Source organism: Odontomachus brunneus, unplaced genomic scaffold (genome assembly GCF_010583005.1).
Source record: "Odontomachus brunneus isolate Ranch 3 - 2012 unplaced genomic scaffold, Obru_v1 Obru_scaffold_012, whole genome shotgun sequence".
Taxonomy (NCBI): domain Eukaryota; kingdom Metazoa; phylum Arthropoda; class Insecta; order Hymenoptera; family Formicidae; genus Odontomachus; species Odontomachus brunneus.
In genome coordinates this window covers 979,576-1,007,420 of record NW_022639462.1, presented here as the reverse complement: position 1 = coordinate 1,007,420, position 27,845 = coordinate 979,576, and the positions used below count along the sequence as shown (strand labels likewise).

General features: G+C 39.0%; 2 protein-coding genes across 13 annotated transcripts in view; one reads left to right on the top strand and one right to left on the bottom strand.

Annotated features, from left to right (window-relative positions):
- The first annotated feature begins 6,204 nt into the window (after positions 1-6,204).
- LOC116840828 (protein HIRA homolog) lies at positions 6,205-11,511 on the top strand. Of its 3 annotated transcripts, none has more exons than XM_032808078.1 (13): positions 6,205-6,521; positions 6,916-6,969; positions 7,105-7,303; positions 7,835-7,897; positions 8,053-8,163; positions 8,236-8,834; positions 8,943-9,224; positions 9,311-9,576; positions 9,645-10,200; positions 10,399-10,588; positions 10,662-10,946; positions 11,038-11,132; positions 11,216-11,511. In XM_032808078.1, exons 3-13 carry the CDS (start codon positions 7,267-7,269, stop codon positions 11,336-11,338), a joined length of 2,607 nt encoding a protein of 868 aa, XP_032663969.1. In that variant the 5' UTR covers positions 6,205-6,521; positions 6,916-6,969; positions 7,105-7,266; the 3' UTR covers positions 11,339-11,511. The 3 variants fall into 3 exon arrangements, with proteins under 3 accessions (XP_032663969.1, XP_032663968.1, XP_032663967.1); XM_032808077.1 differs by having other exon boundaries at positions 7,041-7,303; XM_032808076.1 differs by having other exon boundaries at positions 6,916-7,303.
- A 158-nt stretch (positions 11,512-11,669) lies between these two features.
- The window catches only part of LOC116840827 (nesprin-1), a 118,537-nt gene continuing 102,361 nt past the window's right edge, over positions 11,670-27,845 (bottom strand). For 9 of the 10 annotated variants that reach the window (XM_032808070.1, XM_032808072.1, XM_032808073.1 and 6 more), the window contains 9 exons: positions 27,114-27,416; positions 21,536-21,793; positions 17,729-20,464; positions 17,471-17,655; positions 16,819-16,857; positions 15,977-16,483; positions 15,597-15,840; positions 14,968-15,020; positions 11,670-13,838 (listed from right to left, as the gene is read on the bottom strand). In XM_032808070.1, the coding sequence (XP_032663961.1) occupies positions 13,619-13,838; positions 14,968-15,020; positions 15,597-15,840; positions 15,977-16,483; positions 16,819-16,857; positions 17,471-17,655; positions 17,729-20,464; positions 21,536-21,793; positions 27,114-27,416 (4,545 nt within the window). In that variant the 3' untranslated portion in view covers positions 11,670-13,618. The remainder of the gene's footprint in view (positions 13,839-14,967; positions 15,021-15,596; positions 15,841-15,976; positions 16,484-16,818; positions 16,858-17,470; positions 17,656-17,728; positions 20,465-21,535; positions 21,794-27,113; positions 27,417-27,845) is intronic. The other variant, XM_032808066.1, reaches the window with a different exon arrangement.

Here is a 27,845-nt window from a genome sequence, read left to right as displayed (position 1 = left end):
CCTAATATATATATATATATATATATATATATATATATATATATATATATATATATATATATATATATATATATATATATATTTATGTATATATATTTGTTTAGTAGAAATATATTTTTTAAAATGTCAAATATTTTATTTTCATAAAACATTAATTATATAAACCAAAACATATACATTTTAAACGTATTATATTAACGTGTTAAAATGTGGTTAATTGACGTTTTAATGCATTACATGAAAACGTTACAGTGTGTTAAGTTACACAGCAAGAAACGTATTAAAAAGTCCTCATCTAGTTTATACATTTATGTATGTATAAATAATATACTTGGATTAGCATTGTAGATGTTGATATTACAAAATATTACAATTTAAAAAACATTTGAAGAAACGTTAAAAATAATAGGATAAGTTATCTTTTTTTTTTTCATTAAAAAGATGTTTTTTTTAACGTTTTTAATGTTTGGAAAAAATTTTTATTTTTAATATTTTATGAACGTTTATTTTAACATTTAGAACATATTTTTTAAATATTAAATGTTACCATTTAGAAAAACGTTTTTTAAATATTAAAATACATGTTTATTAAATATTAAAAAACAAAACATTTTTCCAAACTTTAAAAAACGTTATTTTAATGAAAAAAGAAAACTTATCCTATTATTTTTGATGTTTTAAAAATGTCTTCTTAAATGTTTTTTAAATATTGTTTGCTCATTGGGTAACAGAAATAACTAGTAAATAAGTAAAAAATATTATATTATATTCGTAATATTTTTTAAATATTGCTGTAATATTGCTAAAGTAATATTTCAAATTAATGTCACATGCAAAATGACGTTATGATGACGTTTAATTTACCATATTATAGACGAATTTCTTTTTCGAATAAAAAGATAAGTTTGCTATTCTTATAGATATATTTTCATATAATAATAACGTTGCAACATTGCATATTGCAGTGCAACATATACAAAAAGTTTCTAGTAATAATATATACAAAAAATTACTGTTAGTAAAATTATTAATAAAAATATTAACTTGATTACTATAGTATTCTATATGAATAAATCCATATAAATATTAACTATAAGTTAAGTGATTTAAATTAAACGTTGTTTTACATTTTAATTATTCCAGCAAAATTTCCCTAACATTCCCCAGACAGCACAAAATATTTATAAGATTTATTTGAATATTTTATAAATATTAACGAAAATGTTTCGTAAATATTTTTATGACCTTAGCTTCAATAGATTATAAATATTTTTATCATAAATATTATAAAAATATTTATTGAAATATATATATATTTATATACTTTTTTCTCTTTTCTAAACTTTTCTTAAATTTTTAAATTATATATGTTCTTAGTTTTTACTTTATATTGTTTCACACGCTGCTTTCAAATTCAAATTAAATTGTATTTCGAAAATTTGCTTATCCATTGCTGAGATTCGAACCTGAGACCTGTGATTCTGTGTCATTCACCTTACCTACAGCGTTACTGTCACTTCGACTGAGAGATACTTTGTGTTGTATACATATGGTATACATATGGTATTTATGTACGAAAATAAATGATTTATTTAAAAGAAGAGAATAGATCCTTACCTACAGCGTTACTGTCACTTCGACTGAGAGACGCTTTGTATTGTATACATATGGTATTTATGTACGAAAATAAATGATTTATTTAAAAGAAGAGAATAGATCCTTACCTACAGCGTTACTGTCACTTCGACTGAGAGACGCTTTGTATTGTATACATATGGTATTTATGTACGAAAATAAATGATTTATTTAAAAGAAGAGAATAGATCCTTACCTACAGCGTTACTGTCACTTCGACTGAGAGACGCTTTGTATTGTATACATATGGTATTTATGTACGAAAATAAATGATTTATTTAAAAGAAGAGAATAGATCCTTTTAAATGTAAAATGTATGTTTAAAAAGTAAAAATAATAAAAGTATAAATAATATATTTAAAAAATATTTACCTGTTTTAAAAGTAAGTAAAATACAAATAAATCATTTTGTAAATTTTTAATTGTTTTCTGATAATAAAAGAAACTTTAATTTGAAACACGCAAAAAAAATACTTTTAATATTAGAAAATAATTTATTTAAATTTGCAAAATGATTTACTTGTACCTTATTTACTTTTAAAACAAGCAAATATTTATTTAAACACAGTTTTTACGTAAAAGAAACTAATTTTCTTCTTGTAAGGAAATTTTTTTTTTTTGGAAATTCATAATTTTACAGCTCATTTTACAAATTTAAAAAAATATTACTTTATATTTATTACATTTTCTAAAATCTAACAAATATTTTTTTAAGCTAAGAAATTATATTTAACAAAATATGTCTCTTTGATTTAAGGAATTTTTTTCTGTATACATTACCAATTAAAATTTCGATTTTCTTATTCCTTCATTAATTTAATAGTTATAAATAATTACATTTATTTTTTATATATACTATTTATAGACATATTTACAAAATATTACTACAAATATTTATTTTTTATATATAAATAAATATTATATAAAATATTTAGCCTATATTTTAATAATATTTCGAATAAAGATTTTAATACTTTTTTCTTTATATATATAAATATTTATAAAATATCTATATAATATTTAAAAAAAATAATTCGTCATAAATATTTATGAATTTTTATCATAAATATTGTATACTATCTGGGCACATATACATATATTAGGTGGTTGCATGTGAAACCGTTCATTTTTGAGTGAAAGAAAAGACAATGGTTTGGTAGCAAATCGACGAACTGGTTTATTGTCCATCGGAACAGACAACCTTGGCCCATCTTTTGGCCAATAATCGGATTCCACGCAGGAAAAATTCAGATTCTTTGGAGGTAATCCAGTCATCCAGCCATTTTTTGATTCCTTCGTACGAGGCTGATTATGGTGCTGAACTTACGGTCTGGGGAGCGGTGCACTTGGACACGGTGCATTTGGACGCAGCCAATCACAGCACCGTGTGATTAGAGACATTTGTAGGGTCCCTTGGAACAGCGACTTGTGATTGGACTGTGTCCAATTGCCCCGTGTCCAACTGATATACACCCTACGATCTGAACTTAGTTCGGAGCGTACATGTACACGGGCAACTTTTGTATGCGTCATCCACTCTCAATACTACCGGTACTACTGGGCGAGATTACTGGCCACACTAAATCACCATTCTATTTTTTTCTAACAACACGTGGTGGGAACATTCCAACCTTTCCTTATGTTTAGAGTGGGAATTTACATTGGTTCTCCTACATAGTGGGTGCTTTCCAGTTGCGTATATTGTGTTACACAAAACAACAAAAGTTTATTGGTTGCATATTATCTTACAAGATATTTTAGATAATATGTGACCAATAAACTAATTTTGTGTATATGTGTGTCAAGATGTGTTAAGCAATTGAGCATCCAATATGTTTCCCTCGAAGTATCCTTATTACACACATAAAATACTTTATACACATATGAAATACTTTATTATTACAATATATCGATAATTATTTTAATACGTTCTATTATTTTTTCTCCTCCATATCTTCTAATTTCCCTTCATTCCTTTCTCACATTCTTCTTCTTATCTCCACTATGCGTCGTTAGAAAAAGACATGGTAATCCAAAGCATGCTATCTCTTTCTATTCTGTGACGCGATCAAGCTATAGGAAACATTGAGAACACCATATATGTTATACTATTATATGGACAGCGGAGAAATTTTCCTATAAGCAAGAGTAAATCACAGATGTCTATACTAAACTAGATTGCTAACAAAGGCTTCGAAAGTGTGTCGCGTAAGGTTTCCGGTTGCATGCGAGAAAATGGCGGTGGTCCTATGTGTGACGTTGTGCGTGTGACATGTCACTTGTATGAGTACTTACAACGTACAATGTGAGTCAGCAACCATTAAATTATTGTCGTAAAACCAAAAATGCCAGTATCTTCCCAATCAGAAGTCAATATTTTTAAAATGTTTCTAGCTTAAACCTGGCCACACATACTTTCCGTAATAGTAACCGTAAGACGTAATGTAATAATTAACCAATCATGTTGAGTATCGTCGAATCGTAAAGTCGTCATTTTTATGAATACTTGATCGTAAATGGTCAATTCTTACGTTACGACTTACGGTTACTGTTACGAAAAGTATGTGTGGCTCAGGGTTGGCACGTATTATACTGAGATATTATACATTATATTATACACTGTATTGTACAGTATAATACATTTAGTTTTATACATATTATATTTCCTGTGGCGCCATCTCTGCATCATGTGTGTAGTTAATTTTAACTGCGTCCGGTATTCACAGCCAGTATTGAAAATCTATAGTTTATGTCACGTATACTATAGATTTTCAGTATTTGCAGTAAATATCAGAATGCAGACTTTATAAGGAATTTGCTAGCATCATTACTATTATTCTAAGTTCCATATTTTGAACTCTCTTTTATCACTAAAAGCGTTTCTAAAAGTAGCTGATAGCCAATCACAAAGCTTATAAAGCCATTTTTAGAGGTGCTTTTATCAAGTCTGTTCTTTTTGACTGCACTGTTGCACTGGTGCAATAAGCGTGAGACAAACATATATTTGTCTCACTCCAACTTATTTCAGCAGTACAGGGTTCCTATTCTTGAAATTTTTGCGTATACGTAATTTTCATTGCGCAGCTTTTTTATGGTATGATTAAACCTGTGTAGTAAAATTTACTTATACACAACTATTTCAAGAATAGGGGCCCAGGACTGCATTTAGAAATCCTACTCGATTAGTAGAGTAACATTTAAAAAGGAGATCCGTTCTTTTAGCTGAATTGCCTGAACTAGTGCAACAAGTGCAATAAGTTAGGGCGCATTCGCCTTGGCAGAAAGCAGAAAGATAAAAAATCAATCAGAACTTGCGCTCGTAGAAAAACAAAACTATCAACTACGTAGATGATAATCAACAGTTTCTGTTTTTGTATTAATCTTAGATATTATACGTTTTATGCATTTTTATACGTATTATATGTATTTTACCGTATAATGTAAAAAACTTTAGAAAATGCTCGAAAAGCCCAACTCTGGTGTGGCTAGCTTTACACGTAGAAAAATTTTAACCGTAACTGTAAGGTCGTAAAAAAACTGACCAATCACAGTCGATTATTCCTCGAACGCAAGAAGAATAATCAATTCTGATTGGTATTATTTAAAATACCGTCATTTGAGGTAACTTGGAACATCAGGGTAACTTTGAACAATTTGCAATGGCTTACAAAAACATGTGGTATCATTAAACGGATAGAGGTAGAACTTTCATATCAGCGATATAAAAGTTACCCCAAATGACGGTATATTATTGTCCTTGAAATAAAATAATTTTTGTCAATTTATGTCTGATATATTGACATTTTTGGCTTATTAATTTCCCCTCATAATTCATAACAATTTTAACATAATTTTCTATAATTAATTTTGTTATAAAGTATTTGTGATTTTCAAGAAAGTCTAATTCTTTTTATTACTTCTACTATACTATTATATCTTTCCAATACGTATCACTATGTGATACGCGGATATTAGAAGCGTTTACGTTGCTAACTCTATTTTGCTCTACTGAGTTCCTTCTTTTGCCGTTGTTTTGCCCTGGCGGCGCTACAGATGTTGACAGACGCTTAGAATCGTCGCTAGTATGGTTATATAGGCATGGTTTACATCGTGCACTTGATACGCGTACTAAATAGTAACTTTCTATTAGATAATCTTAATATCGACAATGCATGTCAACAGCGACGCATTCTATCAATACAATACATTTCGTTGATGAGTATTATATCAGCTTAATATACCGTTGTTTATATATATCATCGATATTAAGATTATCTAATAGAACATTACTATTTAGTACGCGTATCAAGTGCACGATGTAAACTAAGTCAAAGGTGCTTCCCGTTTAAAGCTCTATGCACAATGCCAGGCAATAGGCAATAGCAATAGGCATTAGCCAATAGGAATAGGGAATAGAAATAATTGACCAATCCGAATTCCTATTCTCTGTTCCTATTGGGGTGCGTTCCAAAATTCAATTTTGGTTACCATAGTTCTATATTTCATGTTACGTATACTATAGAAAATGGTAACCAAGGTTGAATTTTGGAACACTTGCCTTGACTGTTGCCTGGCATTGTGTATAGAGCGTTACTTTATAACTTCGCTATCGTTTTTTTAATTAAAATCTAGCTAGTTAAATGAAAAATAAAATGATTATTTAATTTTCAACTTTATTTGTCAATTAAGTTTTTATATCGATAAATTATTTATATAAAAGGTGTTTTCAGCTTTACACTTATTTTTACTGAACATTGTACACTGACTTATTCACTTTCTGCAAGTGATCAAAGCTAAAAAGGTTTTTATTTTAATATTAAATAACTCTATTAAACAATTGCACCACAATCTATGAGTAAAACAGAAAGTTTGCACTTTTAAACAATGTAAGTATCGCTTATATATGATTTTTTATTTATACTGTGCAACTTGACAAATTTCGTAAAAAATGTTATATTTGACGGATTTTTATATTTGTATAACTTCGTAAAAATCAAATAAATTTTTTATTTGAAAATATATTTAAAAACTAGAGATTTCAAGCTATAATATGTTTCATTGAATTATTTTATTATTATTACTTTTGCGGAAATTTGCGGAACAATCTATTAAATTTTGTCTATCTTTCATCATTGAAAGGAATAATTTCTTAATTATATTTATTTATTTAATTAAAAAGATCATTATTCTACAGAATAAAACTCTGAAAAATAAATTAAAAATAAATTCCATTACATATTTAGTGCGTTACAAAACTTATTGAAAAGATTGTATCTACAGCTTTTTGCTTCCGATTAGTCACTGCCAGCAACGTGTTGTGTACGATTGAATGAGGTTAGTTTAAACTTGTCAATGTGAGATACTATTTAATATTTTAAGATTTATTTCTACGAAATCTTAATTAGGAGATTTGTAAAAATAAAAAGAAGAAAGTGTGATATTGTGAATCGAAGGGAGTCAATATTTTAGACAGAAAGATAAAAGCAGGAGACGAAATAAAAGGTTATGTCTCGTGTGAATTTTTAAGTTGTGCCGGCCCATATCCGTTATGGATATTATGTATCTAAGATGTAACAAAATTTAATATTTATGTATTGAATTTTGAACAACTACATACTCTTGGACGGCAAGATGAAGTTAGTAAAACCGAATTGGGTTACTCATGATGGTTTGTATTTTTATGCTATATTATCCATTGTTATATGCTTAGAATAGATCTAACGTTAATGTTTTCACCAGGATATCCAATATTCTCATTTAATAGCATTTTATGCTATTCTAATTTATAGCATTTTATGCTATATTATCCATTGTTATATGCTTAGAATAGATCTAACGTTAATGTTTTCACCAGGATATCCAATATTCTCATTTAATAGCATTTTATGCTATTCTAATTTATAGCATTTTATGCTATATTATCCATTGTTATATGCTTAGAATAGATCTAACGTTAATGTTTTCACCAGGATATCCAATATTCTCATTTAATAGCATTTTATGCTATTCTAATTTATAGCATTTTATGCTATATTATCCATTGTTATATGCTTAGAATAGATCTAACGTTAATGTTTTCACCAGGATATCCAATATTCTCATTTAATAGCATTTTATGCTATTCTAATTTATAGCATTTTATGCTATATTATCCATTGTTATATGCTTAGAATAGATCTAACGTTAATGTTTTCACCAGGATATCCAATATTCTCCATTGATATACATCCTGATGGGAAAAGATTTGCCACTGGTGGACAAGGTATATTTATATAATATTGTCGATTTTTATATTAATGTATCTAAATTTTTTTTAACGAGAATACTAAGTAGATATATTTCTGAATAATATATGTGTGAATAAAATTTTTGTTAAAATTTATCTTTGTATTTTTGAATTTTTCTTTTTATTATTAGGCGGTGATTCTGGAAGAGTTGTTATATGGAACATGGAACCTGTGGTTGATGAGACTGCTGAATTAGATACAAATGTTCCAAAAATGCTTTGCCAGCTCGACAATCACCTTGGTAAAGACCTCTTTTATTTTTCATATGTATTAAAAGTTGATCTACATGTAACACCTTGTATATTTTGTATAGCTTGTGTGAATTGTGTAAGATGGAGCAATAGTGGATTACTAGCATCGGGTGGTGTAGATAAGCTGATTATGATTTGGAGATTATCTGGTGGATCCGGTGGAAGTTCTATTTTTGGTGGAAAAGCCAGTGTGGAGACTTGGAGGTGTATAGCGACATTGCGCTCTCATGAAGCTGATGTGTTAGATCTAGCATGGGCCCCACATAGTCCATGGTTGGCTTCAGCTTCAGTTGACAACAGCGTAATTGTATGGGATGCATCAAAATTCCCTGCTGTAGTTGCTGTACTGAAAGGCCATACTGGTTTTGTGAAAGGGATCACTTGGGACCCAGTGGGTAAATATTTGGCATCTCAATCTGATGACAAGACGTTGAGAGTATGGCGTACTACGGATTGGACAGAGGCAGCATTAATATCCGAACCTTTCGACGAATGTGGTGGAACAACTCATGTTCTAAGACTTTCGTGGAGTCCGGATGGACAGTATCTGGTATCTGCTCATGCTATGAACGGAGGAGGTCCTACAGCACAAATAATAGAAAGGGATGGTTGGACGCAGGATAAAGATTTTGTTGGTCACAGAAAGGCAGTAACCTGTGTTGTACGTATTGCAAAGATATTTCCTTGCATTAGAATTCCTATTAGGATCGCATGCATTCCCATTAGAATCGATTGTATCTGTAAGTGCATCTGTCATTCTATTTTGTAGAGATTTAACGGCAATATTCTGCAGAAGAAGCAACCAGGTTCCTCAAAACCGCAACAGTACTGTTGCGTCGCGATAGGATCACGAGATCGTTCCTTATCCGTATGGCTAACATCATTAAAAAGACCCCTGGTTGTAATACACGAATTATTTACCCATTCTGTATTGGACGCTAGCTGGTCACCCTGCGGTCTTCGGCTTGCAGCTTGTTCGTGGGACGGCACGGCTGTGTTTATTGAATTCACTCAGCAAGAATTGGGGCAATCACTGGATCCCGCTGAACAAGTAATTACACATGCTGTAGACATATAGCTATTAATATTTTCATGTATTTGATCAAATCGGTGAATTTTTTTCTCTTGTGTTTACAGAGTAGTCTTCATGAACGATTATATGGTAAACCGTTGGTTCAAGGAGGTTGCATGGTGATGGAGGCACCAGAACTTCTCAATTTGAAACCACCAGCACCCTCGAATCAGTCTCCTCAACTACCACCCACTCCAAGCGTTCCTCCACCTACTAACATCACTGCAGTCACTCCAGTTAAAGGACCTATCAATAAGCAAATTGAAACGAGAACTTCAGATGGTAAAAGAAGAATTACACCTATGTTTATTCCGCCGCCGGCAGATACGGCGTAAGTTAATTTCCTCATTTTAAGTTAGATTTTCGAATTGTTGTGATATTTATCGTGTCAATCTTCAGGGATACGACGATTGGCGGCAGCTTAGGTACACCGACGTTCACGAGCAAGGTACAGACGAAAAGTTCGATCGTGATAGAGAAACGCAACGATGTCGTGGCTCCAAATGTCACTTCGTCATCTGCAAAGCCAGCTACTGTTGATACTTCGGGATCCGCCCTTACGTTGAAACGTAGAGAGCAAACGACGCCGAAGACGCATCATTCTTCATTGACCAAAAAGCCCAGATTTATGTTTGACAAAAGTGTTGGTCAAATATTATTACCTGCGCTCAAGCCATCCAGCTCATTATCTCAGCAGGCGGGTCATTACGCCGTGACGGTCACCAACAGTCAGGGTTTGGCGCATTTGCAGGTATTCAGAGGTACGGACTCTGAACCGACCTGGGATCTTTATTTAGGATACAGTGCCGTTGCGTTAGCAGCATCACCGGCTGTAATAGCCTTAGGTTTGGAAGACGGAAGCCTTCATACGTTTCATCCTGCCAAAGGCTGTCGTCCAGCACCACCGTTGGCGCCTCCAGCTCCATTGGCCAAGGTTCACGCTGTCGGAAATGCCGTAAGTTATTTAATTCCATAATCATTTTCAACAGCTGTTAAAACTATAAAGTTTTGCTGTGTCCGGATACTTATTAGAGTGTAATTCTTACATCTGTTTACAAATAAATAAAATCTGATTCCTTTGATAGAACGATCTGCTTGTAATATGGGTAAAATTGAGAGGCTCATTAGTTTATACTTTTAAAAAATCTTAAAGGTAATGGTGATATCAAGCTGCGGTGCGGTCCGCGTGTGGGAAATAGGGAATACATGTAGAATGATTGTCTCGACTTCTGCTGCTCATTTAGCGGCCCCTGGGACATCCCTCTTGTCATGTACGCTGTATAACGGAATGCCACATCTGGCATTTACTAATGCGCGAGCATATATGTACCACAAAGACATGGGTATGATAAATTCATCATTTTTCCTTTTCATTTACATACAATTAAATATCGTGATTAATGATTTTTCGCACAGGAACGTGGTTATTAATCGGAGATAGCCAAGATCCCGTATGGCGTTGGTCATCGTTCAATGTGTTGAGTACATCAGGAAATAGAGCGCCTAGAGGTCCTTTATCTTCGCTGCAGGAAGGCTTGCTCAAAACTGCCGGCAATACTTTGCCAAATCCACGGTTACCCCACAGTGCACCAAGCGTGGTATCCTACTTGGAACAACAGTTGTTAGCTTCTAAAGCTCTCGGAAGTGCTCAAGAATACGTTCATTGGCTGATGGCTTTGGTGTCATTCTTATTGACTCAAGGTGTGTCATACCTGCGTTGCATTTCTGTGAATTTATTTGTTAGGTTCATTTATTAAGTGGATTGTAAATTTTTGCAACATTTTTACTTTAGATGGTTTGGAGAGACGTCTAAGGTTAATTTTGGACGATCTGTTGGGCCCAAGTCATACATCAGCCTCAAAAAGTACATGGGACCCAGCTGTTTTGGTAATGTCGCCTATACCTCGCTAATCTCTAGTTCTCAATTCAGTCGCGAAAGATAATATCTCAATATCATTTTGCTCTTACAGGGAATGAAGAAGCATAAACTTTTGAGTGATGTACTGGCCGTAGTCGGCGGTCATCTTCGTTGGCAACGATTGTATCTCGAATATTCTGAACAATTAACAACAATGAAGAATCAGATTAATTGATTCATCACAATATGAATGACATTGGTTCCAAGATTCATCCTTTCTTTCATACAATGTCGTGTATATTTTTCAACGTATGATGAAGGCAAGACTGTATAGTTTTTTATAACGTTCGCGGTATAATAATTGACATAAGTGTATCATAAGGAAATAAATCATTCTTACACACATTATCCGTCTATCATGAAGACAGAGTCGTTTCTTTTCCTTCTCTTTAGAAGACGTTGCGCGTTCCGATACTCGTGATATTCTATAAACGAGCCAATGTATTCTATCAATATTATCTTAGGGAGAGTATCACGTGTGGACGCGAGTAATAACCGCGTGTGAGTTACAGAGATACGTTCATAATAATAATATATTATACCGATAGATATACACCACCTTTCTTAAGCTCTCTCTTTATAAAAATACATAACGAAGCACAATGTGCAGTAAGCAGGGAACTCAACCTCGAAAGCGTAACTAGTGAGCATTACAAAATCAATAAATTTTCACAGGATGAATTATAATACGCGCGCCCACATTATTCTGTGCGTTATCGTCGGTTATTATCCCCATGATTATTATTTTATACTTACACGAACAGATCACACAGTCGTCGTACAACTTTTCCTTAACTTTATTCATGGAATATTAATTAATGCAACAGGCAAAACGAGATTGCAACAGATCGATGTTCCACTTTATAATGTCGTTTCTTTCCCTCTTCGCAAGAAGACGCTGCGCTCCGAATTAGCACCATTAATTGCCCGCCGATGTTACATCGGGAGAACGTGAGGGAGAGCCGAACGTTCCACTCTCGAGAGAACTGATTTAACGCGACGCTTTGAGATATATATATATGTATATATATATAGATATATATATAAACATAATGTATAAAAAATAAAGTTAGGCAATTATATATTTCTTATGTCAATCCTCTATCACGAATGTTGCATACGGTATAAGAACGCGTTAAATACGAAGTTCAACGCGTATATATGTGTTCGGGCGTATCCAGAAGGTCTCTCTTGCATCTGTTTTTTTCTTTTTCCTTTTCTTTTTTAAATTCTTCTCATATTTCGTATATCGTGCGCGCACGACATCGCGCTTCACGCTCCGAAGCGAAAATAAATTCTTTGTACAACGGAAAGCGATGAATCGCGAAGCGCGATGCTGACACGCGAGATCGTGTCTTAAGTCGCTGCTTAACATCGTGGAACGTCGTTTTTGCTATGTTTAAGGTACGTATATATATATAATCAATCGTCGGTTCGTGTTCGTGCGGCACGCCTAGATCAACGCCTGTGGCAGTTGTTTCTTGCAACGAACACTTCGTCGAAATACAATTTTTACCACGATACTGACAGCGTTCAAACATGCATATTTCGCGCGGAGGGAACAATATATTGCACGCGCCGCGGCAACGGGTATAGAGCGCTATATGTGTACAATAAATTAAGAATGCGATCTCGTCTCGGCTACATATTCTCAGTCACCGTTTGGTCCGTTACATGATTTACGTAGAAATTCGTCGTGTGTAAAACTACCGTATAACGCAACGCTCGAGGCAACCTGCACTTTCGAGGTGATTTTTTGGGTCTACGCCTTTCTTTCTTTTCCTTGTTTCTCCTTGTCTAGGGTCTCGAGACTGACTAACTGCGGTGCTCCGCAGCTTCAGGGCCGACGATCTCATAAGACCTGCGGTATTCTCCCTAATTTCTGAGACGTCTTTATTGAAGCTAGTGTTCTATCATTGTAATTGTGATAATATAAACATATAGATAGCGTAAATGGAAACATTATATAAATAGAAATATAATATTATGTTGAAATAATACGCATAATGAGAACTTTTTACAAAATTAGGAAAAATCCCGCAGGTTTTATAAATTTGACGATCCTGAGAAGTCGCAAGGTTCGACGAGAAAAGGCAAGAGAAAAACAATAGATGTAGACTTCGAAAATCACCTGAAAAATGCAAGCAATTCCGAACGCTGGTACAATATATAAAGGTTCCTGCGATTCGCGCACAATTACGGTCAACGAAAACACCAGCGAGGCGAGCTTAGAAGAGGCAGTACGAATTTTACATACAGATTTCGCAGAAAGTGCTCTCTTCAGAGAGAGAAATAAGCTGGTAGTGAATGAATTGATCACAAACTTTCCGTCGTCTCATATGTTACACCGATGTGAGCTCGCCCCGTCAATGTTTCAACGAAGATCGAACTGGAGGATCGATTTCGTGTCGGTCGAATGGCACGGCGAAGAAACGAGGAAGTCGGCTGTTCACTGTTATACCGGTGGCGGTCCGTTCGGGTAAAAGGCTAACGGTGTGAAGCTTCTCGCCAGATTGTTAGACAGCATACAGCTGTAATCTTCTTCTGCGGACGGCACCAGCGACGCGACGCCAAGCAGGAGCAGCATCAGCGCTTGGATCGGTAGGGAGATCCGCAGGACTCTCCCGAGGAAACGATACCCGCGCGCCAACACCGTTCGACCCCTTTCGTCACCACTGAAACAAATTTGCGACGATGGACAATTAAAACGAAGGATGTCTCATTGTAGATTCACGGTTAATGTCTTAACTTTACGAGGGGTGAAGCTTTGCTTATCGGAACGTTCCGCAAGATCGATCCCGAGTCAAAATTTCAGCCCTACTTTCGACCTGAACTTTTTAACATTTGTATATTTTGAAGGTTCAGTATATATTTAACATACAGAAAAACTGAAAACTTGCTTAACGTCTCTAAATGATAGAAAATGCGCAGAATACTACTTGGAGGTTTTAAAGAAGACCTCTCTCGGCAAAAGTAGTAGGATTGAAATCAAGAATAGAATCAAAAGAAATGTACATAAGCTTCAGAATATCAAAATAGGCGTTGAATGAGATATTTGAATCAAAAGTAGGATCAAAATTTCGATCTGGGATGCACTTCTGTTTGCGACAACATTGATATGATTCAATAAGCGGCATGTTAAATGTATGCGAGATTGTACGTCAGATTAGCAGCAGATTCGATTAGAATACTATGACAGACTTATAACCATCTGTGTCTGAATCCGTGTTCTGTTGACAGAGTCTGCTGATATAATTTGACAGCAGATTGACAGCAGTAACCGAGTAGGATCTACAGTTCATTTCATTTAAATATACACGTTTAATTACATTTATATTGCAATTTTAGACAAAATCGTAAAACTCATAACTTGTTTTCGTAAGACTCGTAAGAATTTATGAGTAGATTTGCAATTCTATGCGGACTATATGTCATATGATAATAACTCGTAAATATCTACGATTTTTTTTGTTTTTTTTCCTAAGTTACGATTTTACGATTTTACGACTTACTCGTATATTTGCTTAGAATTACAGCATTAATAGATACATTAATGGATTATAGAATGTCAGATATCCTGCTCGGTTTTTGCCGTTAATCTGCGATCATACTCTGCTAGCAGATTCTGTTGTATTTCCGCTACCAAACTGCCGACAAAATTTGCACTGCAAACATCGCATAAAATCTGCTTCTGTAGAATTTGGCTGTCTGGAGAAATGACTGTTACTCTGTTCCGACGAGTAAAGCTCCACCGGCCAATGCCGATCGACAAATATTGTTGCGACGAAAGAGATAACAACATACTCTGTGCCGGTGGCGTGAGGCTGAGCAGTTCCAGAGGCAGCTTCGTCGAGCAGCTACAGTTCAACAAAAACAGAAAACACAAACAATAAGATACTGTGCAAGTGATTGCTACTGATAATTTACGCGCGGGAGCGTCGCTACGACGGGAGAAAATAGCTGGGAAATTCGCGACTTCCGATTCCCCATCGTCGACGCTGACTCGCTCTGAGAGATTGGTTCGTGTGATTTTACTAAGTCGTGCAACGAGATCTACGGTAATACGCTATACACCTAGACGGCAACAAAAGCAACGGTCGCATTTTACCGAGTGTGATAAACAGGTGATGTACACAATTATAAAAATTATAAATTATAGATACATTAATATGTCGCGATATAAACAACATAAGTTTCTACTTTATCGCATATATACGGCAGATGAGAATTTTTCCTTCTCTTTCTAATGGAAAAATACCACAGCGTTGAGATTGTTATTGAATTACGTGTACTAATATCATCGATTATGTCTGGTGATCCACGAGATCTACCTTTCTCGACGAACTCAATGATATAATACTTGTAGATCAATGCAATTATATGGTGATCTTTCAGTTAGAGAAAAACTTATTACGTAAAAGAATGAAGCTTACGTCGTGTGACAGAGACGCGAGAGACGACGTTGCAGCGGCAAGACCGACATCCCGCGGGTCTAATCCGAGAGCTGCTCCTAGTTTAAGAGCGTAGATTCCGGTGAGTCGTCTTAATGATTGCAACCTTAATCGTAGCTCCTGTAGACGCGCTCTGGTTTCCGTCTGTTCGTCCAAAAGTTGATTAGCGGACTCCTGCAGCGATATCACTCGCGGCTCGCAACGTTCCAAGTCGCTTCGCAGTTCCCTTGAAAAATTGCAAGCAGCTTCGTTAGAACGCACTTCTCGGCGATGACTTTTAATCCAAAATGAACACTCAGGTATATCGACACACATCAACTATATCGTACGAATGGACGAATCGAAGTGAATTTACTATATACCTGAATTTATTATATTTCGCTTCTATAATATCGTTAGATTCGGTCAGATCAATTGGCTCGCTCGCCCGTATGCTGATCTCGGTACGCTCGAGCCAGGCCAACAGCTCGTCTATGATACGGTAGAACTGGTGATTCGTCATAAGGGCGACCTGCAGCTGTTCCTGCCACTGTGCGGCAGCTGTACAGATCTTCTCCCATCTGGCGTTCGCCACGGCCAATCGATCGCGAAGCTCCTTCGCGCGCTCCGTGTCTTCGGTATGATCAGCCAAATGGGCACCGACTATATTGAGGCTCACTACGATGCTCTTGTGACTATCGAGATCGAGCAGGAATTCCCGGTGATCTTGAATTACGTCTTCCAATTGCTCGATGTCGCCCGGCGGCGAGTGTTGTTCGCTTTGCGTGCCCTCGGCAAACTCCAACCATTTGTCCAAACGCCAGAGGTCATTGTCCAGCTGGGCCCAATTCCGACGGGAGCATAGTGGACAGGTCAGTCTGCCGCTATCGCTGCAGGATTCACAATTGCAATTATAGTTTCAATTAAAGTTGAAGCTGAAATTGCGATTTAATATGGTAGTTTAATGGAAATTATTTACATTACTTGTCGTATACTTTGAATATCCTTTTTATAGGAAATTCTGTATATATTTGCATTTGCATCGTGACAAGTGTTCGAGCAACTTTGCAAGGATTTGTCAATTCAAATAAATCTCTGTTAAGTAACAAGCGCGTCGAAATTCTGTTTGAGCTTGGAAAAGGTAATAGCAAATATTGGTAATAGCGAAATTATATACGTTAATGATACATTTATCGAATTAATTATTACATGATTAGTTACTCACTGGTCACATGGAAAAGCGTAAGCATCGGTGATGGGCGATCTGTATGGGATAAGGGATAAGCATTGTATTATATATAATCGGTATTAGCTAAGCGTTATTGCCTGCGTTAAAAGTTATTGCGTGGCGATATGAGTCTAAATTGGCGTCTAAACTGGCAAAAGGCTTGAACAACACGTGGAGAACAAGCGTTATCGATATTGACAATTGTATTTGGTCAATTATTTATATCGAATGTTAGTAGCATGATAATTAAAGAAGATAGCATTGCATCTGAATGGATGATGGTGTTAAACATGACACATCGTTAAGATTGGTATCACGTATAAAAGTTAATAGCGTATGCGTGTAAATTTACAACAAACTTATTTCAATATCGTCTTAGATCTCAGAAGATACCACAGAGTTTCTTAAAATTAAAAAACAAGCCTTTACACATAAAGCAGTGTGATTGAAATCATCTCCCACAGATCTTAAAATTCAATTATCTTTTCAATGAAGTCATATATAGACCCTTTGTGATATCAGAATAAAATTCACAATATTAAGGGACTAAATTTAGGAGATTCTTCGTTATTGCAAATTCCACCGATTAGAAGTCTCAAGACGTTAAGTACGCTTAAAGAAAATGAAGTGAGCGTGAAGGGAACTTTACCTGAGCTCTCTGATTTGCTGTTCACGTGCTCTTGCTAGTGCAATGAGTGTGTCGTATCGAGCTATTAATGTCGTTACCTCGCTACTCTTGGCAGCTCCCAAATTCGATTTGTTGTCTTCCATGAGTAGATTATGGAGATGACGTACCAGTTCTATCGAGGACTGGCAACTTCCGATTAGTTTAGCCTGCAGCACACACGTCAGTACTCAGTAAGTTTCACAAGTAGAGGGGAAGGCACAATTAGCTAATGAATCTTACGATAGTCTTAGCGGCCGCGTTTAATCCAGGACCAGAAACGGGGTCAGGTGTTACCGCTGCCTCCAGAGCGTCCAAAGCGTTGTTGCACTCGTTCAAGGCGGCCTCCAGCTCGATCAGGTAAGCGTCGCACGAGGTCATTCGAACGAGCCGCGGTAGGGTGTCCACTTGAACCGCGGTGTCTTGCTCGAACTTCAGAGTCTCCACCTGCACCGCTTCGTCGACTTCCGATTTCTCCTGCGTCTCCAACTCCGCCTTCAACGCGGCTACTCGCGCCTTGATGTCTCTCCACAGCAGCTGATACTCGTCCACCAGCTCCTGGACCGCGGCCACGTCGTCGGGATTGCTCTCCTGCATGACACGCAGCGCCAGCTCGTCAGCCTTTCGCAGAGTGACGTTTTGGGTATTGAGTTCCTCTTCGATCTCGCTCAGCTGCTGGCGTCTTCGTCGCGAGGACGACCTCTGCTCGGGCGTAGCTAGATGCTGCATCTGCGTGAGTCGGACATCCACCTGAGTTAGACCCACTAGTGCGGCGCCGTGTGCGGACACGAACTCGCGATAGGTTTTCTGTTCCCGTTGGAGACACGAGATGACAGCTTTGATTCTCGTTTCGAGGACCAACCACCTGTCAATGGTCTTTCGCGTCTCGTGGGTGAGCGAGCGGAAATTGTCAGGCTCTAACCCGGATTTCGCGAGGCGTCCGAATACTTGTTCAAGGATCTTCAAGGCCTTCTGGTGTGCCTCGATGTCCTTGGCCATCGACTTGGACCTCTCGATCATTTTCTCCGACTCCTCCTTGGAGATCTCGAGCAGATCCTTCTCAAGGTCCAACAGAGATTTTTCCGTCTTGCTCAGCCAAGGTTCGTGCTCAGATCTAGTTTTATCCAGCTCCTGCAACATTTTCCAGACCAACATGATTTTCCTCTTACGCTCGGTGGATCTCACACACACGGATTTCCATCGCTTCTCTAAACCCTCCATTCCGTTCTTTATCGCGTCCATGTTGAAGGAGACTTTCCATGTGTCGCAGTCGTTCAACAGGATCTCGCACAGATTCAGTACTTGGCCGATATTGGAGGTTTCAGCTTCGATACTCGTCTTGAGATGCTCGTGATCCTCAAGCTTTTTATCGATGCACCTCTGCGTAGGTTTCTCGATGATAAAAGTCTCGGACAGTTGACTCTCGATGCCGGTCAACCAGGTTCGTAAATCGGCTATCCTCTTCAATAACGAGTTCATAGTGTGTATTAAGTCGACCAACTTGCTAGCTCTCGCCTTACTGCCTGACATTAAACGATTCCACTTCTCATTGACTTCGTCCAAAGATTGTTGCAACTTCGCTTTCTCCGCCTCCTCGGCAACTTCTATCAGTTCCTGTCCAGTGTTCTGCAGCCACTCGAGTTCACGCTGCTTCAGGCTCATCTCCGTCTGCAGCTCGTAATCGAGCCGCTTCAAGGCCTCCTCAGGTTCGTCTAACGCCATGATGTCGTAGTTTCGCATCCTGGCTCTTGTGTCGTCTATCCACTGCAGGAACTTGTTCAGCCTACTCTCCCATCGACCGTGAAGACCGTAGCGTTCTCCGAGCCTGTACGCCAACAGTGCCAACTGATACTCGAGATCGCCGTGTTGCTGCGACAGAAGTGCGTCGTGTTGATTCAACGTCTTCATGTCGCTCGGACTCAGACACTCCCTCAGCTGCTCCGTGATGACGCCGAGGGACTCCATGTTACGTTGTCCTTCAGCCAGGAGAGTTCTCAAATGTTGGATCGACTCCAGCTGTTCCTTCGTCCTGGACAGACTCGACGGGCCTGCGTGGAAGGCCGAGCTTAATGCCTGGCTGATTTCCTGGAAGGTTGTGGTGATCATCCCGGATTGCTCGACATGCTGCGCGTGCAGTTTCTGTACCCTCTGGACGAAATCCCGCCAAGTCTCCAGAGCGGCTCGTAAATTAGCGATGCGCTGTACATTAGCCGCGTGTTCCATGCGTATCGAGACAGCCAGCGCCTCGTCGCAGTCGGTCAGCAGGTACTCTTGCTGCTCCTGAAGCGATTCAATCTGCGCCTCGCCGGACGGTAGTTTGTCCAGGAGAGCTTGAATCCTCTGCAGGATCTTGTCCAGCCGCTTCAGATGGATGAACTGCAAGTGCATGCGCTGTCGTTCCCTCTCAACCTCCTTCAGCCACGTCAACAGTCTGCCCTGGTCTTGCCTGTACTTATCCCAGGCCGATATTCTGTCGCGCACCGTTGCGTGCCGCTCGAGTATCCTCGCGAGCGTTTCATTGTGCAGATTCGTCAGGGCGTTAAACTGCTCGGCGACCGATCGGTCGCGGTCCTCCTCTTGCCGCACCGTCAATATGAGATTCTGTTGCTCCGGCAGGAGCTTTCGGTGTACCTCGCAGATATTCCGATACTCTGACAGCCCGTTGTAGTCACCCGGCACACCGCTGGATAAGAAGTCCTGCACGTGCGTCAGGTACTCCTCCCAGAGCTTGAGCGCGGCCACTACATCCTGCGAGCGTATCAGTCGCGTAGACAGACGATGATATTGCTGGAACGTCTCCTGGAATACGCGCTGCCAAAGTTGCACCACCTCAACCACCGACGGCTCTTGCACGGACACGTCCAACGCGCGATCCTTGATGGACTGAAGCTGCGGTTCGGTTCGCGTAAGGGCCAGGAGATGATTCCGCAATACTGTCAGCTGCTCGTTCGACTCACCTTGACCCACCGCCGTGAGGCTCTGGAAATTGGCAGCGGGGGTCTTCCGGATTAGTGGCAGCTTGGGAAACTCGACGGGGGAAGTAAAACATTTATGAATCAATTTGGCGCGCGCGAATGGTTCCGCGAATTTCCGGTAACGTCGATAACACGAGACGATCAATGCACCTCCGCCGCGGTAGTATCGCCGGTAGTTTCGCGAGGCGAAATCCTTGAAGCGAGCGCGCTTCGACGGCGCGACATAGTTATATCCCCTTTGGCAAGTAGGATCGCGTCGAATCGCCTTTATCTGCGATCGACGTTGACGACGTGCGCCGTAAATTCCGTCGGAAAACGTGGCCCGGCGCCCTCAAGTTCGAAAGTTTCGGCCTGGCTCTGTGCACAGCCCTCGGCCGTGTACAGCCATTCAGCTGTTGCGGATTTCGTGACTGATGTAATTGCCACCCCGGGTTAAGCCTTTCGGCCTTGACATAACAAATTGTTTCGGAACTACCGCGATTAAAATATAAACGCGCGTGCGAAGCGATGATCGAGGTTGTGCCAAGCACCAATGGTGCGCCTCGCTCGAGAACTGACGGACGCGTTAATACGTCAGACTAAGCTCGGCTCGCGGCGGGCTTAACGATCACCTTCGAAGTACCGGCGAACGTGTACATCGATCCTTGAAAAATGTTTTAACTGCGAGAAACTCGAGGAAGGCCTCGTTCTCGCCAAGGTCCTGAATCCGTTTCCTCGCACGTACGAGTGCCAGGATGATGACTAACCGTCGTTGGATGCACCCACAAGAAAAATTTGTCGAACTGTAATCGCTGACGGAGAAAGAGAAAGAGAGAGAAAGAAATTAATCCTTTTCACGCGAAATCGAAAACTGCAACTGCATACATTTCACTCGTTTAGTCATTCCGCGAAATGTCTTTCTTTCTTTGCCTTTTCTCACACCGAGACCGAGATGAGCCACGACTTTTCTCAGTTCTCGCAAGTCGTCGTCGTAACATTAATGACGCTCGAGTGCTTCGCGTTAAAACGGGCGGAAGACGCGCGCTTGACTGGCACATAGTCAGGGAGAAGCGCGAACGGAACGAAGCGCACGTACCTGTTGGACCGAGTCCAGGAAATTTTTCGTCTGGCAGAGATCGCCGCGCGCGAGCTCTTGATTGAGCACACGGGCGTCCACCGTGTCCGCGAGGGTCGACAAGGTTTCGCGAACATCCTCGAGTCGTTGACCGAGCGCCTCGACTTCGCAGTGCAGCGGTCCACCGGCGTCCAGACCCACGTCTGATGCGATCTGTGCTACCAGACCGCGCAGTTCAGCAAGTCTCTCCTTGTGCTCCGCCAGTGTCTCCTCGCAAACCTACGACAAGTTCAAAGCATCCGTAACCTAGAGAATTCCTCCGTTTGTCCTTTGAACATCTCAAAAAACAAGATACGGCCTGCCTGAATCTGTCTGGCGAATTTTTTATGTGATAATTTTATCATTTCGCAGCGATTTAATTGGGAAATAAGGTAAAGGTACCAATAGCCGGACATATACACGGAAAATTATTATTATTAACCTTAATTATTTCTTTTAGTATAATATTAATGTTTAATTAAAATCTATATATATCAATATTTAAAAATATTTATATGTTGAATTATTTTAAGTATTATAAAGATTATTATCTAATGAAAAAGAAAACTGTAACATGATTAGATACAGGATATACTTTCATGATGTTCTTAACGTTTTGTTAAGAAGTTTGATATATTTGTTAAGATATTTTTTATTTACTTTATTGTTTTCATCTTATAAGCATTACGTTATATAATCCGAAAATGGTAAAGAATAATTATAAGAATGCATTTAGTTATAAGAAAACTTATTTATAGTTAAATTTTATGAATTTTGCTACTAGTACAGTAATTTTATGATTGCCTAGTAACCGGCCACACGTTCAGTTACCGATGCAACTCGCGTTGCACATGTGCTCGCGTGTACCAACAAGCAAATCGAGAATAACTGCTGTCACAAACATTTTTATAAGTAAAATTACTTAAAATTATTGTCAACAAAAGTTTAAAGAGTAAGTAAATATTGACATATCAATTAATGTAATTTGAAAGTGTATATTTTAACCATCTAATCTCTATATCTATCTATATCATCTATCTATACCATCTAATTTAATCTCTATACCTATATAGCCTCTAAAATATAATTTCCGAACGACATCCATGCGAACACTTGTTACCTGCATTAATACTGTATGAATTATGGCTTTTTTATAAGATCATATGGCAAAAAACATAAGAGAAAAGTCATATACACAACGTAAGGACGTGAATGCTGCTTTGGAGGACATGAAAAACAGTAAAAATAAAAAAAAATCAATAAAAATATGAAGATTTTGTAATTTTATTTTAATAATCATGTTCGGATATTGAGTCAACTGAGTTTAGCAATAGAGACATTGTCCGGGTATTGGTACATTCCTACTCTTGCAAATTTGATTATTTTTTAAATAGTTTTGATAATTTTACTGTCTTTTATATCTTAATAATTTCTTAAAGTCTCAGCTCTTCATTAATTATATTTTTACATTATTAAATACTTTTATAAAATTAAGCAATTGTAGTATTATGCCGTTAAATGTCCGGCTATTGGGACATTTACCTTACATCATTAAAATTAAATGCAGCTCGTTTTATGTGTGTATGTATGTATATTCGGTTGTGGTAATACCACGACATTTTCGCAGCCATGTTTAGAAATCAGCCGAAGATGCAAGCAAGAGGGACGGATCTAGAACGCACCTAGAGTCTTGTACACGGAGAGCATGTGTTTATGCCTATCTATCAGTATTTATAGACATGTAGTGTATATCCATTATCCCTCCTCTACGTGGGAACGAAATATACCATGAAAATACTGTACATTTTTGGAATCCCCATTACGATCTATCTCGCTTATCGTGTTTTTCTCTTTTGTGCATTTTTTTTTGACGGAACTCGTCGCAAATTTACTTACTCCCTCGCTCGAAATGCATTTTCGCACGATCGTAAAATTTTCTTGGTTAGTGGTCGGCTAATTATCGCGCCCGAAGTCGCATGCAAGTGGGATCGATACGCGTCTCTGTTGCGGCTGTATCCCGACAATTAAATACTCGAACTCGTAACTCCATTATTTGAAGAGTGCTGAATAGTTGTAGTTCACATTCACGCGATATCCGTATCGATTTATCTCCATTACCGATGTATCTTACTGTGTGACATAGTACTTGACTTTGTCCTTCGTGTGACGTCAACATAAAATGTGCCGTCGAGCGAGAGATAACGGAGCATGTCTTTCTTTTATTATGTTTACGTAAAATCAGAGCAGCATTCAAGCCAGACGTTCCGGTCGTCAAGAAGAAGAATTTTTTCTTCCTTCCCATCAACTTGGCTGGTCGATGAATAAACAGATGCGCGAGTGTTTCGCGATACGCATACATTATCGCGCGCGGGGCAAGACCTTCGCGCGAGCGCTGACATCCGCTGACATTTGTAAAACGCATTCGGTTTCGTCAGCCTGGGTGGTAAGCGCCTCATCTACTTCGCAAAGTGCGAAACAGGAATGAGCATTCTCGGCTCTCTTCACATCCACTTTGCTCTGCTCTGCGGTTTTTCTTCAGACTTGAGAAGCAATCTTTTTTTTTAACGGATTTATCAAGACTCTTGAGCATTTAAACATGTAAATATACATGTATGACAACTAATTTTTGGCAAAAGTGAACACTCGATGTGAATAATCAATTTTTCGTTGTTAACTCATCGACATCACCAATTTCTACTTTTCTTGTTGACAATTTTCAAAATAATTCTCTCGTATAGTTCAATTAAGGGATAAATAAAGATAAATAATATAAATAAATATAAATAAATATAATATAAATAAATAAATATTTAATACATATTTATTATATATTTATTATATATAAATAATATAAATAAATATAAATAAATAATATAAATAAATATAGATAAATATAGATTAAAATTTAAAAGATACATTATCAGCTCATTAACGATTTATTCTCGGATAATATTGGTGTATTATCGATTTTAAGAGAATTTCGCTTTCCGGAAGCTGTGTTTGAAATTCAAGCAGGTGCAAACGAAGGCTGCGCGAATTTGACCCGGTTTCTCGCCTCTTCGTATGTACACGCCGACGACCTAGCGATAAAAACGCAACGTCCGGGGGAAAATATTTACGCGAGACGACACACGGTCGCGCTTTTCAGAGCGCCAAAGTTATTTCCGTCCCGTTGTTTCAGCCGGCGGTTTCAATCTCCAGCCTGTGGCGAGCAGTCACGTCTTTTCATAGATCCTGTCTCATTTCTCTATCCGTTCGCCGTCGCGGTTTACCTTTCTCTCCTCCGGCGTGCACATGTCTCAATTCAAATCGTCGCCCATGCTTCCTGCTTTTTGACGCGCGTCACGAACCTCCGCTCCGAAACGAGGCGTACACGTGCGACGTTACACTGCCGTCTGTCGTCGTCCAAACACATGGTTCGACCGGTCGATATGCGTGTACATGTACGCGCGCACACACCCATAAGCACACGCGCGCACACTCGCGTCCACGCACTTTCGCACACGCGTCCGATACGGCGCGAGTGTTCAAACGTCTGTCTGATAACAGGAGAAAGATAACGGGAGATCGCGCGCGCTTCCGGCGAGACCAGTAACGCTTTGGAGGAGAAGCCCGAGTCGAGAGCGCGATTCGGATGCTGCAAGCGCTTCGGCGCCCTGGACCAGACTGGCGTAGTCTGCGAGGGATCGATGCGCGCGTCCGTACGGTCTCGCCCTCTTGCCCCGTATTCTCTCGCCGACCTACCCCTGCCAGAAACGACACGCCTGTGTGTGCACGGTATATTCCGTAAGCGCGAGCGAGGGGTGCCGGCGATACGGCGATGATGACGATGCGTCGATCTCTCCTCTCGTTCGACCCTTCGTCCATGTCACACAGCGCGTCGTCACACAGCCGCGATTGGCAATGTGCGCCCGCGCACATAGCGGCGGGACGATGACATCACGCGCTTCTCCATTCAAGGGATGAAAGCGCGTCTGTTGCGCGTCTCTGACTCGACCGTTACACTCGTCCGTCTCGTGGGAGAAAAAGACTCAACGTCGGCCGACATAGGAGTACGCCAGCAAGAATATTCGTCGTGCTGTTTCACAAGCCTCACAAGTCGCACAAATTTTCAATGTCAACGGACGTTGCAATTATTTTTACAGCGCTCGCTGTTCGTCTGTTGATAAGAGATTACATTAGCCGATAGAATCGAGTGACAAGATTGAGTATACTTGGTATCTCGAGTCGAAATTTTGATCTCAATTTCTAATTTCAATGTTTAACGTCTACTTTGATACTCTGAAGCCTACAACTGTCTTCTTTTAAATTGTATTTAATCTATTAATTTTGCGGAGAGATCCTCTTTAGAACTCACAAGTGGCATTATGTATATTTTCTGCCATTTAGAGGCGCTACGTAGAACTTCAGTTTCCGTATGTATTATATATACACTAATCTTTCAGAATATACAAATGTTAGAAAATTCAGGACGAAAATAGAGCTAAGATTTCGATGCGGGATTAGCCACTCGACATCATCTCGTGTACGATTCGTGCTATCCGAGATGCGATTCAGGGCTTATGTAAAAGCGCAGAAAAATGATGTTGTCCCAAGTGTAACTTTATTTGTCGGCATACATTGTTATCAAGTTAACCGTTAACCGCTGTCGCTTATCGCGCAAGAATGTCTCAACTTCGTTATCTATTCGTTTCTCGCATTAGTTATTGCGAGGTAAGCGTTCCTAGTTATCTTTTTCATGAGATTCTCATATACAGAGTTCATAAATAAGTAAAATATACGAGTTCTGTTATCTCGAGTTTGTCGTATTCCAAATTAAAAAAGGCAAGACCGGATGAGTTCCTTTTTGGCACAAAATGTCCACGAATATTTCGCGCTTCAGTAATTTATTTTCTAAATTAACGTCACATTCACCGGGTAAACCTGTGATTCTCGCGAGAGAGGATACCATCCGAGAGAAATCTATTTGTCTGCCACTTATCGGTCATTAGCGCGTTCTCTCACGCGTCTTCCACTTCCGCGATCGAGAATGTGGCGTAATGAGCGGGCAATATTTTTGAAACCGGATTGCATTTTAGGGATAGACACACACAAAAAAAACTAGCTTCCAGAGCTAAAAAATAGCTGTGGCAGATAAGATATGTCACTGAAATAGGGACAGCTAATGTCGATACTACCGAAGCTAAATTTATTCGCTGTTAAACTTAGGCGCTACAGCGAGAAATATTAGCTGCTAGAAATAAATGATTGTAGCTGTACGGCAAATCTCTTTAATATATGCATACGATAAGAAATTTAGGAATAACTGCCATTTTCTTAGCTACTCGAAATAATGTGCATTTTTAATGTCACGTAATATATTTGTATTTCATAGCAAATGCATCTTAACTGTCATAGCCAATTCTTAACAGTGACAGCTGAACGATTAGCCTTTTGACTAAGTTTGAATCAGTTACCGCGGTTTAGCTGATATTACTGAATCATTTTTTTGCGTGCAGGCTCGCGTCTGATTTATGCTGATAGAGGCCGTTTGTATTGAATTTCAAACGCTGTCACCTACCTTGATCTGCTTGACTGCTTCCTCCGGTGGCAGGTTCACCACACTGTTCATCTGGGTGTCCACCCAGGCTTTCACAGCGGCGCTCGAGTCCCTGTACTGCTGCCAGAGGTTGCACGCGCGCTGATATCGGGTGCAAAGGGCGTCCAATTCGGCCCTAGTGTCCTCCCAAGCTTGTACGGCCTCATTTACCGCCGCGTCGACCTTCTCGCGGACCTCTGCGGCGCAACTCTCCCGCAAAGGCTCGGCGGCGGCACGTAGTTCGCCAATGAGAACTTCTCGGGCACCCAAATCGCCGCTCAGACCCTGAAATTTAAAAGGCACATAAGGGCATACTTATGGAGGATCCATTTGAGGCTGCAAACGCTTCAGAGCGTGTAAAGAAAGATTGTGATTGGTCCATATGGCGCTTCGAAGCGTCAAGTGGATCTTGCTCTTAATATTCGCAGATATTATTTGTTACACTTTTGTGTAACTAAAGATAAACTGTCGAGGTACGCACGCTGATTAAATTCTACCGCAGGAGGAACCAATTGCAAAATGCATTCCTGATTGCAAAATGCTTTTCTGATCCCCAAAGCAGCTATCGATTACGAGATACGTTGCAATATTCTCCGAGCGCGATCTCTCTTTATTGAGTTGATGCATCGCAATGCATCTCGAAAATCATACCTCGCCCGACGGCGGCTTCGCGCCAAACAATTCAAAGAAAGCATAGGCACGCTGCTTTTACTT

Excerpts from the sequence above, each read along its gene's own strand:
- LOC116840828 (XM_032808078.1), top strand. The coding sequence starts at position 7,267 with ATGAAGTTAGTAAAACCGAATTGGGTTACTCATGATG. Across the intron at positions 8,835-8,942 it reads GAAAGGCAGTAACCTGTGTT|AGATTTAACGGCAATATTCT; the intron begins GTACGTATTGCA and ends TCTATTTTGTAG. Across the intron at positions 9,577-9,644 it reads CCGCCGCCGGCAGATACGGC|GGATACGACGATTGGCGGCA; the intron begins GTAAGTTAATTT and ends GTCAATCTTCAG.